Here is a 14,585-nt window from a genome sequence, read left to right as displayed (position 1 = left end):
TATTCTGAATATTACATCATTTTTGTGATTGCATTACACAGCTGCATCACTTTCTAATGCTTTAGTAGTGCTTTGTCTTTCAACATTGAAAGCAGCATGTATTGTTGTAATGCTGCTGATGTGGATTTGCCATGTACTCACAAGTGACAACACACACACACACTTGTTATGTGTGCAAGTGTGAATGATGTTTATCATCAGTATATGTTTGCATGCGGCTCTATGCTCCTCAGAAGAGCAACAAGGAATAAACTAAAACTAAACTATATGTTTGCATACTCCAGTTCCCATTGCAAAACAACTTCTTGCTTACACACACACACAATTTTTGCATTCACAAAAGCCTGTTTGCCCACATGCTCATCAAAGGAAAGAACTCAACAAACTGAACATGACCTGTCCTCTTTTAAGAATTTTATAGAAAAAGAACATGACTAATCACTTAAGTATGGAATAGTATTCAAGTATTAACAAAGTATTCTGCATTTTTTAAAAACTTGTTCTTTCGGACAGTTTTCACAAATAAGGCATGGGCATGAATCAAACTGAAAAATTAAAATCAGACCTTTTCTACTAACCCTCCAAAAATATATATATTACTAATTAGAAACAAAACACCATTGGCAGGACTTGAGATCAGCATGACTTGCAACAGCTGTCTGCTGTCTGTGCATACAACATTAGTAAATAATATTATGCATTTTTAAAACCTTTAAGAAAGTACTTGTATTTTGTATCCTTCATGTTCACCCATCTATTACAATACCCTATAGCATTATTACCAAAAAAAAAATCAACATTTATTCACACCACAAATCATTTGTGCTACAATAAAATGCATTAGATAATTTACAATATTTAGGCAATCATACAACTGTTATAAATAGTTAATGAAGTGTACTTTATAAAGATAATCTTTTTCCGTTGGTAAAGATTTCTGCTCAAAAAGTGATGCCTCATCCCCACCAAAAATTGAACAAGCCAAATGTGGACCTTCCCAACTTCCATGATAATGTGATCATTGCTGAAGGTCATGAAATTTCTCACTGACATACTTTGTTCCTGGGCAAAGTTGCATGAAAGTTCGAATCTTCTTTTCAAGAACTAACTCTTTTCCACTCAAAAATGTACATGCACTTTTAGATAGAAGATAGATGATAGAGTGACAACCCTTAATTTTGACAGTTTTCCACAACCTTTAGCAACCATTTGATAACAATGCAAGTTACATATTGTCTCACACACCCAAGCACACACACAGAAATAACATTTTTCACCATTCCAGAAACTCTTTCAAAATATATCTGAAGTAAATAATTTAAGAAGATAACATGAAAGTGACAAATCATCCAAGAGGCCACATCATCTCTGATAGGGGGATGAAAGGGGGCACATATTTAACAGAGTATTACTTTGAAACATACTTCTGTGAATTGTTAGGATCACAGAAGCTTTTGACTTCTGGTTTAGCAACAAAGCTGATATGTTAGCCAAATCACACATATTTTAACTATGCTGATTTTTTTTTAAGGTAGCAAACATTTTTATTAATCAATTCCTGTTTCATAGTGTAGTTTTAAAAACTCCTCAGATATTCATTTCAGGGAAGAAGCCTGAAGATCATTAGTGCACAGTGACAAGTTTTTATTGTGCAGGTTACAGTATGTGGCACTGATGGAATGCCCCAAAACAATGACTAATACATGAAAGTTTACTTACCAGAAAGTTGTAGTTTATACTCATAGTGGAAATAAGAGATAGAAAATTATTTTATGGTCTGAACATCAACCTAAAATTCCTTTTGTTAAGTATTACTACTGATTTTAAGCTGTGTGTAGGTAGCTAAATCTATATTTCACAGGTGAACAAAATTTCTGCAGAGAAAAGTGTACAAGAAGGGAGTCAGCTGCCCAATTAGCATGGACTTGCTTGACTAATCAGCAAGGAAAGCATGAATATAGGGATAGAGAAGACTATAGAACCTCAAGGTCATGGTGTAACTTTTAATGAAGCCTGTATTACTATTGGGAAAACCGGCTAAATTAACTGACAAAATCTGTAAGCAGTCCTTGTGATAGTTATCAATACATCTAAGGGCTATGTTATCCATGTGGTAAGTACAATTTCACTGCTGCAGAGAAAAAAACAAAAATAAAATTTTGATTCTTTGATATTTGGATTCTACTTGTGGGTTTTTGGCATAACAACAATGGAATGCTTAAGTCTGTTTAATATTCCTTTTACATAAAAATTAAATATTTCAGTTGCACAAAAGCACTGCAGTCCATTACTATAGATATATACTATAGGTTCTCAATGATGACAAATCTATTTTAAAACATTGCAGTGAAGATTTTATAAAAGCCCTCTTAGCAAAACATATAAACATGGTAATACAATCTGATATGAAATCCACTTATATCAACAACACACAATAGTGCACAACAACAAAATATAAATTAAATGTTTAACAGTCTGTATATATAAAGAACATTAATGTGATTAAAGAAAAACTTATGAATACAACTAACAAGGAAACCAATTATGATTCATCCAAAAATTGAGCTGAGAAAGATCTGTTTTTTGCATTTGATCTCAACACCCTTAGTTCAAGTGTAAAAGAACTTGAAAATTGTTTCTATGGAAACAAAAGACACAGGGTTGTGGGTGGCTTAGTACACAAAGAACAGCTTGAAAGACCCTGTACTCAATTCCAAAAGAATCTTACTGAAATTATGTTTATTAACCACACACACATATATAGATAAATTACATATTAATAAAATAAATTTATCCATCCTCATGTAGATGTTTCTGAAATAGTAAAAATAGAATGTTGTAGCATGTCTTTTCCTTAGTAGCTTAACTTTTCATCTAATGTACAAAATGGATTTATTTATAATCTTTATCATAAAACAAACTGGACCATTTGTACAGACATTTATGAAAAACTGCTTTTGCAGGTAGGTGTAATGATTCACTGCATTGTTAGTCAGTTATAAAATCCATTTACAATATAGTATGCTTTTATTATACAAAAAGATCTTGAAATAACACTTTGTCAAAGAATCTACTGGAGATATGACCAAATTCTCATACATAATTATCACATTTACACGATGGATTGATGTAAACACAAAGCAATTCTTCTATAAAACCCTTATCTGGAATAAACACACTCATTGAGTGTTCCCTGTAAACTGTGTAAAAATAGTGAACCTGTTTTCTGATAAGACTAATTCTTAAAAATATCATTTTTCAAACAAAGTGTGGGCCAATAGTCCTTGTACTATATGGTATTAATAAATTTCTATCACCATGTAAGTGAAGAATCGGACTGCTACCTAATAAGAGCGGTAATGCACAGGAAGGTGAAGGTATGCAGAATTTGTTGCTATGTCTTCCATCAACTTTTCATCATGCAGCTTTTGAATTTCAGGAAAGAATTTTTTCTGAGCTCTCTAAATAAAGAGTTTTTCATTCATAAATTAAAACAGATAGGAAAGTAATAGCAACTGATTTTTTGTTACTCAGGCTAATACGAAAAACAAAAAGAAACTATATCTGTCATCACAAGGTGTCCAGATGTGAAAGGCAAACCTTTATGACCATATTTTAAAGCAAGATTCAAGATATGGCAGTCTCACATGTCATCCAAGAATGCCACTTATAAGCTTTTTATCAAATTGAAAATATTAAACAACAAAGTTTAAAACAAAAATACCTTGCTCCTACACTTCCAATGTGTTGGTAGCTATTAGTTAAACTACATTTAAAGTGATTCATAAATCTTATAGCCTTACAAGAATTGTTTTAGGGGCCACTAATACTTCTTTCATTTTTCTAAGACATGATGTTAACAGACAATGTTTGTTTGTTTGTTAACAGATAAAAAAAAAATTCAGTCTTGATTATAAGCGTCATTTTCTGATTGTCACGGCAACATGGCACTGATGTTTTACTAAATAAAACTAAGGCTTTATCGCAGCAAAGCAGCTAGCCCTGTAAACAGTTGCCACATGCAGAGAAAAAAACAGCATGCCTGAGATAAGAGAAGAGCCTAGGATAAGCAACCTTCACTATATTAGTGACAGGTGCTAACCAATGTGCACTGGACCATCTTCATGGCAATAATAATAATGGGTATTAATAATGCGAAGTACCACGACCAAGATAGATCCCACTCAATGGCAATAAGGAAAAAATTAATGTCACTGCTTTATAAACAATGAACCATACCCAAGAAAAAAATTGTAGTCCTCAAGATATATGAAGTAAATTAACATCGTAATTGGTGATAGCTGATCACCAAATCTAAAGTTCTCATGTGGACTACATCTCAAAATAAAGATTCCAAACAATCAACTGACTGAGAGGTCAACATCTAGGATTTTATTAAAGATTTCCCAAACATGGATATTCTCTTAAAACCATCATATAATTACAAATACTTTTCATGTACACATCTGTATACTTAAATATATAAACATTCTCATATATAAAAATACACACAAACACACACATATATATATATACCATTAATTCTATTTGCTGATGCCACACTGGAATGAAAAATACATATTCAAGATGTACAGTTAGATGCATGAAGTTGATATAACCCCTTTTGCATCCCTCACATAGTTGTGGTTTTTGTATTCACTCATCAATCAAATTGGAAAGACAAACTATATCCATAGAAGCCATGGCTAGCACTGCTGGAAGATAATACCCACATGATGAGTACTAACTTTAGCCATGTACTATTTCGTTTATGATATGAATCTGACAGGAAGAAATATAATGGGTTTTTTTAAGCCTTATCAATTATAAGTTCTTATCACACGGCATGAAAGATACAGCATGTACACTGATCATTTCTTGCAAATATGTGTATGTGCATTTACATGCATGTATGTATCTGTAGACATGTCACACATAAGTCAGTGTCTTGACTCAATACTGAAAAGAAAAAGAAAGGCGGTCACTAAAGGTGTGTAAAGTGCTTTCTAAAAACACACAAATTTGCAACAAATGAACACATTTATAAGACCACAAATAAATGCTGAAGCACATTAAGTCACTGCACTGTTTGAAAAGATGGAACAATTATTTGATATATTATTACAATGTCAACCTCCTTGTTTTCTCACAAAAACAAAAAATAAACTCCATAATATTTCTCCAATGACAAAACGCAGGTCCCCTAAATAATTCCACTGATTTTTTTTTTTAAACTTGTAATTAATAAGTTAACTGAGAGTTAGACATTTTTGCATCGAGCAACCTCCTCAGGAAGTAGATTGGGCAGTACCTTGAGCAAGCTATGGACACCTTGTTCCACACTAAGACTAGAACGGAAGCCAAGACGACGAATTTTTTCATAAGAAACTTCATAGTCTCTCTTGTCTTTGTCCTCACCTGTTGTTGACACCACAATATTGCAGCTGGGCACCTTGCTTTGGATAATTTGAGCTACTTCATTTTTGGTGAGATTCATGCACTCATCACCAACATTATAGGCCTGCCCATGCATAATCTTCTGCTTCTCAAGAGCAAATATGAAAGCCCGGGCTGCATCTCGTACATGAAGGAAGGTGCGACGGAAGTGGCCCTCATACAAGTCAAACTCTTTAATGGTCAGGGCTTTATAGGTGAGATCATTCACCAAGAGATCCAAACGCATTCGAGGTGATATGCCAAAAACTGTGGCAAGACGTAATGCAGTGCCTCCAGCATTCAGCACTAGCTGCTCTCCCTCCGCTTTGCTGCGGCCATATAAAGAAAGTGGTGATATGTGGGTCTCTTCTGTGCAGACACCCTCTACAGCCCCATAACAAGAACCTGTGCTGGCATAGATCACAGGCTGGTCAGGCATCTTCAGCTGCACTACATTACGCGTTCCCTCAACATTAACTGCTTGAGCAAGTTCAGGATCTTTGTCACATGCTGGGTATCCCACTATGGCAGCCAGATGCACCACACCAGTTTTTCCAGCCATGGCTTGCCTCAGTAAATCCTTATCAAGGATGTCTCCTTTGATGATGTGAAATCGTGCATTTTCTATTACAGAAAGAAGGGGACTTACTCCCCATAGAAAGCGGTCATAGCAGGTGACTTCATACCCACGTTCCAGCAACATAGGAATGAGCGTTGACCCAATGTAGCCTGCTCCTCCTGTGACCAGGATGTGTCCATTCATTGGCCCATCATCAGAAGTTAAAGTGTTATGGTTGCCATTTATAATCTTGGCCATTGTTCTTAACAGTAGTTAATAATATACTTGCTTGATGAAATTCTGGTTGAATTCTGGAAAATAGGCCTGGAATCTACAACATAAAGAAGATGCATCTTATGTGAAGCCTGCTCAGGGGTGCTTAGTCTGAGACATTTAGGTTTTAAGGCAAATCATCTTCAATATGAGATTCACTCTAAATTAGCAGTGTGAGCTCATTTTAGAGCTTTAAGAGATCTACCCTGGGTACAAACCTGCTACTTTGGTCTTCAATGCTTATGTTATTTCCCTATTTAACAAAAACCAAAGTTACCTATTTTTCGGATGTATTTATTTTGTAAATTCTGTCATTCTTCTGAGCCCCTGCATTCTTCAAGCACTTTATTTCCAGGTCAACATGTACTCCACAAAGAGCTGATTATTTTGTGCAAAGCACAAATGAATGGCTAAATAATAAGCATGTGAATGTGTGTAAAAAGAGAGAAAGAAGGACCATGCATGTTTATGTGCGTGTGAGGTAGGGGGTATATGTGTAAACCTATGCTACTAAATTATAGCGGTAAGTAAATAATTATCCATCAATCAGCAATAAGTTTTATTTCAATCAAAATGGAAAATTTATAACACTAAAGGTTTTTGGCTGATAACAGAGCCATGCATACAGCTTTCTTTAGTTCTTTGTCCAAGGTGAACTGACCCCCCGAATGTCTCCTTGACTAGACCAAACAGGTGATAGTCTGAGTCTGAGGGGTGAGAGGGGGACTATTTAGGGGGTTCGGCAAAGCTAGTTTGATGCAGTTAGAGCCCCTGTCCATCTTTTGTACGTGGAGATTTTTTTGCAACTTATGGGCTGAACAGCATGTTCATGAACTCTGGAAAGATGAGTGAAACTGGCCAAGTAAACCGCAAGTGAAAGCTGCCATGCCCAGAGCTTTCCGAGCACATTTCCCTCAATGTCACATTGTAAAAGACTGCACTGAGCTTTCCACACAGAGGCCACTGTCCATCATATCACAGAGTTTGACATAATGTCATCACAAAGCAAATATGATATGGAAGGCACTGACAGACATTGCACCTAGTGGTTTCTTTCATTTGTATCTGATTTGTGGTTAAGAGTATCAGTGATCAACAAATTGTTATTAGGTCAAGACTGCTTGACTTGCTCGAGCAAGGTGATGCAATAATGGGAGACAAGGGTTTTGACATTAGCAGACTGACCACAGGAGAGCAGATCAGCCCACCAAAAAGGAACAAAATAAAAAGAATGACAGCAGTGAAGAATTCAGATTCAGATAGAGAGGAATCACCTCTCTCAGAATTAATGCTGAATGTTATTTGGCCAAAATAAAGAAGTTTTGATCTGAGGTGTTGTATTTTCCACAACAACCCAGCCTAACACAATATGGAAACTTTGCAATGCTCTGACAATGTTGTAATCCCACAATCCTAGCCATATTAATCATTTATGATTCAGCAAAATCCCAGTTTTGTTAGTCATGGCATATTTGTCCAAAAACAGTGATAAAAGCAACTCACATACATGTTTTTCGTGTGGTTGTAAATTTTGTTAAAATCAGTTAGTGAATAAAGCTTGTACTCAAAGCAGAAAATAGTGACAAAACTTGTTGGATTTATTTTGTTTACTTTTACCAGTAAATCCTAAAAAATACAAGCTTTGAAGATTTTATGTTTACAGATATAAGAATAAGAAGTATACCCACACAAAACCTCTTCACTCTGGTAGTTTCTAGTAACTTTCAAATCAAAGATACCATACAGAATATTAAAAAGCAACAACTTTTATCATTTATTCATAAATTGTGGATGTTTGGCACTTACATTAAATTCTGCCGCTAAACATGACATCAATTCAAGTTTCCTACGGTTCTCTGAAGTACTCATTTGTCATTTTTCCCACCAACATTTAGTCCATGAGCTTGCAAATATTCCATTAATCTGGTTACTTTCCACTTTAAAATATTTTCTTCACTACAACTCGATCATCTTCTCCAATTAGCCCAGAAGTTGCATATGCAAAAGACAGATGTGTCCCCTATTCTTGCAAGGGAGATAACATAATATAGAGGCAGAGCTAATAACTGAAACGAGTTTCTGAAGGATTTCAATAGTATGGGCTACAGAATGCTGATGGGGATTGTCATGCAACAACACAATGCCATTTAACAATTGTCTTTGGTCTTTCCCTTACATTGCAGCCTTCAACCTGAATCTCGTTTTAACACCAACTGTTTATTGTTGAGTCCTATCTCCTGATATCTTCCTGTCTGGCTCATTTAAGAAGATATTATGGAGTCATTGATTCACTTCGGACTAAGAATTGAAGGAAGAATGTGTGGCTCACTGCAAAGCAAAATCTTTTTTTTTCCTAAGGTCATAAAAATGCTCTGCAGTGATTGAAAAAATGTGTTGAAAAGCAAGGGGACTAAGTTGAAAAATGATGTTGTTATAAGTTTTCCATTTTTATGAAAATAAATTTTACAATTAAATTGCTTATAATTATTAACTTACTGTCATATATAAATCTGTTAAATTTCACATAATGACTCCGTTTAAAAATAAGTTTAACCTAAAAGAATATTTCATAAAATTACAGACTATAACTTATAAGTTATAACTTATCGAGAAGAATAATTCACCTTTTTGTCAACAACAATGAATATCTTTTATTTACAAGAATTAATGTTTTTCCTTCATCAAGCTAACATCATAGCAATTGATATAATGGAGAACAGAATGGGGAATGTATGGAAAATCTTACTGGGAAGTGTGCAACTGTCAATTCAGACAAATTAATCTCTGAGCTGCTGGTGTCTGGTAATTTCAAACTAGAAACACCCCCTTAAGCAATTGATTATACATTTTTTTTAATTTACAAGATATCAACAAAAAAGCTTAATGCATAATATACTCAAAGAAATAATTGAATTCCAAAATGCAAATGTGAAAATAATGTATTCATTAATATTAGTAAAGAGCTGTTTAGTTCTCATACTTGCAGATTTAATTGAGTCTATAATTTTATAAACATTCTCTAATGGCTAGATTGGTAAATCTTGGATTGAACATTCAGTTAAACAAAATGAGCATTGTAAATCATGAAAGGTGTATCATTTGCTTGTATTACACATTATATATATATATGTCAGATATTTCTGAAGATGATTTTATTGTTTATAAAAACTACGGCTAATAACATAGTCTGAACATTTACAAGTTTTCTTAGCAATTCTTGCAAAGTTTAACTCAAGGCAACCTTTAAACCTTATCTGGGTCATCCATTTGATTTATCCAAATATTATTATGCTAAGAAGTAAAGAATCAACTTCTAAAAGACCAGTACTATTCCATTTTACTGAAGTCCTAATTCTACTCCGGGACTGCACAAATCTCGTTTTGAGAAGAAATTCATAGTTTACATATCGTCGCTATGGCACCCGGTCAGTGGTATTTGAACCTGACCTTATATTCCCCTTTACTCTATTGAAGAGGAATTATTAAACAGTCTTGATGTACAAGGAAAACTGATGATAACCGTATACACGAACAATTAATTACTATGAAAACACATTACCTTGGTCCTCTAGCGGCAAAATGACTACACCCGCACTGGGCTCACGCGGCTTTTACTAGGTATAAGTGCGAATGCGTCGGCGAATACGATTGGTCGCTTGATACAAGGGTGAATACTATTGGACTGGAGTTGCTAATAAGCCGATTGCTCGACTTTACCTGCGGCGTTGTGAAATTACATTTGACCAGAGCAACCGGTAAGAATAAGGTGATTTCAGGGCTGATTTATAATGCACCAAACGGCTTAACAATTGTTAGTGGGGCGGAAAGTTCCCTTGATCAAAACTACGGACGGTTACGTCTGTATTCAAAGCAGTTATTCCTGTTTATCACGGATTGTACACCATGTGCAGGCATATGTACACATCCTGCTGACACAAAGTATATATATACACACAGCTATACTTGTCGGCTTTGACATTGTTCGTTTAATCGATGCAGGGACATTACACATTATGATGTGCATAGTCTCTCATCGACAAATCGCTGCCACAGCCTCGATGCGTAACGAATATTTATGACATACGTGCTACAGATATTAATAAGGTTTAAACCACCATGCAAATTAAAGAATGTATAGGACATTAGCGTTTACAGATTAAAAAAACAAATATCAGTTTTCGTCTATCGTACCCGCATCCACTGAGTTAAGATATCAGCTGTTGCTTCACCCTTGCCCTCTCCCGCCAGCTCTCTATAGATATCGCGAGCAGGTAGAATACCTGTACTCCGAGGTGACATCTGAACCAACACTAAAACTGGCAGGCTTATCTGACCGAGTTAACATCGGACATATAATACAGAGACTGGCAAAGTTCTGCTCTTTTCGAAGCTTCTACATCTCAAGTTTACTGTACAGTGAACACATTGCGTAATTTACACTACAGCCGCGGAAAGAACTTTTAGTGCTTATAATTTATCCTTGAATGGATAATTCACTAGTCAGGTTGGTTGGTTGTTGTGGTGTCACAGAGGAGATGGTGGGATGACTAAACAGTCTCCGAGTCTTCTCGACAACCCAACACATATCGTGGGGACCTAGTATTTTATTCCTGTCGCAATGGCGAAAGTACACTGCGTATGTCCTCTCGTCGTACACAGGCGTGGAATTGAACTCACCGCTATGCTCGCTTTAATCAGCACCTGCCAGTAAGGATTGGCTGTCATTGGTTTAGATCGCGTCTTCTTTCTTTGCATAAATAACCTCTTTATTTGGCCAGGTGCTTTGCCGTGCCCGTGCCGCTGACTACAATTATTCTGCCGTGACCGCCTTCGAGTATGGTCACAACTGTTACAATTCCATTACTGGCATAATTACAGAAGTTTGCCAGGTGATCAGTTCCGCTACCGTGCCATGGCTAGAAGTTTTGCGCTGTGTCAAGAGCAAATAGGGCACATCATGACGAGCTAAGTCAGGTGATAACAAATACAGAACTCTGTCACGCAAAATAGAAAAGAGCTTTTACTTTAGGTTTTTTAAAACGTGTCCTGTGACATTGATCTTGTATGGGAGTAAGGTGTTAAAGATTTCACTTGTCTCGAGGCCAGCGTTTATGATGGTGGTGCCAATCTCTGCTTTTACTTTCCCCAACCCACATCAAAACAGGGTCAGGTGGAAACTGTCCACTGCGTCGTATGGACTAATGGGCACGTCTTCCGATTCAGGGTCGCCCCGTAGCATAGTGGTTAAAACACTCGCTTGTCGCCACTGCAGAGAGAGACCCTGGGTTCAGATCTCGACTCGGGACACTCTGTTTGTGACATTTGTTTGCAAGGCCGGCTGATGGGGCTTTTCTCCGTTTCCTCCTTCCTTCCTCTCTCCTTATAGTGCGAAATCACTTGCACTCGGAGTACTTCCTCCCCCCCCTTCCCCCCCGCTAAACAGCCAGTAAACCACCCAGTCTTTGGATTCAGACGCTGTAATCATTAGGCTGTCACCAGAGCCGCCGAGAGCCAGCACGGGTCCCGGGCCAGACGACCTCTCCTGTCCTCTTTTAATTGTAATCGTAAATTATTTTCCCAATGTATAATACAGTGTATGGCCGCGGTGATTGGGGTCTAAACTGCTTAACCGCGGCTTAAATATTTGTTGATAATTCATAGATTAAAATGAATAATGAAAAAATAAATCTTTTGTATCAGAATCCTTTCTCTTAGCTTTGTGACATTGTAAGGTGCGAATCGGTTACAATTGCGGCCTCCATAACGCCGACACTCAGCGTGGATAAAACAGATTAATATTTGAATTTCATTGTAAGTTACTTTATTGTTTGTTGATAAATAAAAGACTAATATTCTATAAATACCTATTTGAAGTTATAAGCCAGCATTTAAATATTTAATCCCCGATAGTGCATGTCAATCAGGGACATTAAAAATGACAGCTGTCAACACCTGTCTGAGGTGTTTGAGAGGCCATGTACGATCCATGGTGTTTAAAGATTGGGATCCAAGCATTTTGCGCGGTTTATAAGCGAATTCGCGGATCACTGGACCGCGGCTTAATGGCCCTAATGTGTTTACAATTTGTCAATATCTACATTTCGTTCAGCAAGGTAATATAGACTGCAAACATTAGGACAAGTGCACTAGGATCTACATCACTATTTGAGCATAGAGCTGTTTAACGTGAGTGGTTAGTAAATGAGGGAAAACTGACGTTGAAGGATCAAACTTGTACCGCTCTCCACAAGGGAAAAAAACCAGAGAAATGATGCGTCAACATTTCTTTAAAAGAAAATGAAAAGAGAAAGGGAAAAAAAGTTGACCAGACCCCTCCGCCTGTACTCACCCCCGCTCTCGTCACGCGTCTCCTGTACGTGGTTACACAGGGTGGAGCAGTCGCGCAAGAAATAACACAGCACATGTGTTTTCTTTGAATGAAAACTATGGCTTTTACTCCGTTCTGCTCATTCTTCTGCATTCGACAGGCCTATTGGCGTGCTATGACTATTCCTTCCTTCTTCAAATTGGTCATTAATCTTATTTAATGGATTTTCAAATGTTTACTGGAATTCTGATGTCTCGCATTTATCAGTAAATTACAATTCTTAATTAATTGAAGAAAGAACTTGACTTGCTTGAATGAGACCTTTACAGTACAACATTCTCTGCGAGAAGTGGGTACCCGGCGTTATTATTAATTTTTTTTTCTCCTTTTGATCGTCTGCTCTCTGTCTTAAACCCAAACGCGTTATTCTAGTTTCTATCCATCCGCAGAAAAATAGTTCTAAAATTCCGGATAAGCGCGTATACCAGCTTTTTTTATGCATTGATGAGTACTTAGTACTTGTAACCGTCTTATTTTGATAATAATAACTGTTAAGTCAACTGCATCGTGCCAAACTGATACTTGAGTGCAGTAGTGCACCACCTATTCGCGAGGGAACAATCATGCACGTACATGACCGCATAGGCTATTTTTAGATGTTTTCGTCTGCATGAATTAATTTACGACAAAATTCGCTCAAGTACGGGATTTCCCCAAAGAAGTTTGATAAAGAATTGTTCCTCACAAGACGAAAAGTTAAACTAAACTGGATAAAATATCTAAAACAACTTTTAACCGGTTTAGTGTTCATAAAACCCGCTGCGAATTACTACGCGTAACACTGAACGACTGTGATTTCCTTTCCAAAGAGAATCCCTGCTTTGTGTTTACCTATATATATATAAGCTATTGTAACAACTAAGGTGTTCCATATCTGCTCCCCCTCTTACTAGCAGAAGAGATTTTATAAAAGACAAGACTGAACTTAGGGGGTGGGGAAACCACTGATCTTTCCAATGGGCAAGGAATATGATAATAAAAACGGAAATTTATATTGCGCCTTTCCATGATTTACAGTGGACTCAATGTTGTTTACAAAATTCATGCAAAAACACGAAGAAAGTAACAAATTTACACAACAGACAAACTGGTTCAGACTAAAACACTTCAACGTACAATTATACAGAGATATATATCAGCAGACATAATAAACTCAGGAAAGAAAAACCCGCTCAAGTCAGGTTAAAAAATACACAGAATAATAAGAACACGTACACGGACGCTTGCGACATAACATACAAACGTTATGTCTATAGAATGTCTATGAAGCCAGTAGTCGCTCCCAGCTTGTTCAATCCAGTTGAAAAACTGCAAGCGAAGCCGCAATATTCTGTCTATTGCTATATCAGACGTTTTTATTTAAATTACAGGCGTTGTTCTGATATAACTAGCGGCTCTAATATTTAATATTTTTGTTACTATTTTTTTCTTTTTCAAATTATAATGCTTGTACCATGGACCTATCTACGTCCATGCTTGTACCTTTATAATCACAGATATTACCCACGTTCCCTTTTAGCCAACATACGTTTATCTTTCCGGTTTAGTTTTTCGTCAGGGTAAAAGCTTTTGAAATCAACCTTATCCGAAAGGTAATATTCGATGGATGAATTCCGTAGAATGAATGATTTAGTGAGAAAGATGGCTAGCTGAAAACAGTCGACTGTTGCACTGAATATTTATAGTACATACATGCATGACGATGGCACGATGGTGGAAGACGTTGCTTCTCTGCGAGGTAGTTCTGTAGCACCTTTTGTAGTATCTCTCTGGCACTGGATTGACCAAGAAGTCGTAGTTTGCATTACAGGAACTAGTGTCGAAAGATAATCTGAGGAAACGTGCGATTATTATGTGCTGTGATTTCTTGCGCGTTTGTTGAGTTATGACCTCACACTTGGGTAGTCGTCATCAGCTGACGTCATAGGT

At 36.6% G+C, this 14,585-nt stretch overlaps 1 protein-coding gene across 3 annotated transcripts; it reads right to left on the bottom strand.

Moving 5' to 3' along the window:
- Positions 1–394: 394 nt before the first annotated feature.
- Positions 395–14,552, bottom strand: LOC112576786 (dTDP-glucose 4,6-dehydratase-like). 3 transcript variants are annotated; one of them, XM_025259505.1, is made up of 3 exons: positions 14,349–14,552; positions 13,872–13,964; positions 395–6,326 (listed from the first exon to the last, which is right to left on the bottom strand). In XM_025259505.1, the coding sequence occupies exon 3, from the start codon at positions 6,251–6,253 to the stop codon at positions 5,261–5,263; it is 993 nt and encodes a 330-aa protein (XP_025115290.1). In that variant the 5' UTR covers positions 6,254–6,326; positions 13,872–13,964; positions 14,349–14,552; the 3' UTR covers positions 395–5,260. The 3 variants fall into 3 exon arrangements, with proteins under 3 accessions (XP_025115290.1, XP_025115289.1, XP_025115291.1); XM_025259504.1 differs by lacking the exon at positions 13,872–13,964; XM_025259506.1 differs by lacking the exons at positions 13,872–13,964; positions 14,349–14,552 and adding an exon at positions 9,828–9,922.
- Positions 14,553–14,585: the final 33 nt, after the last annotated feature.

The sequence above is a fragment of the Pomacea canaliculata genome, linkage group LG12, assembly GCF_003073045.1.
Source record: "Pomacea canaliculata isolate SZHN2017 linkage group LG12, ASM307304v1, whole genome shotgun sequence".
Classification (NCBI taxonomy): domain Eukaryota; kingdom Metazoa; phylum Mollusca; class Gastropoda; order Architaenioglossa; family Ampullariidae; genus Pomacea; species Pomacea canaliculata.
The sequence above is the reverse complement of the archived record's forward strand: the minus strand, read 5'-3'. Positions and strand labels throughout refer to the sequence as shown.

Coding starts and splice junctions, on each gene's coding strand:
- LOC112576786 (XM_025259505.1), bottom strand. CDS start 6,253: ATGGCCAAGATTATAAATGGCAACCATAACACTTTAACTTCTGATGAT.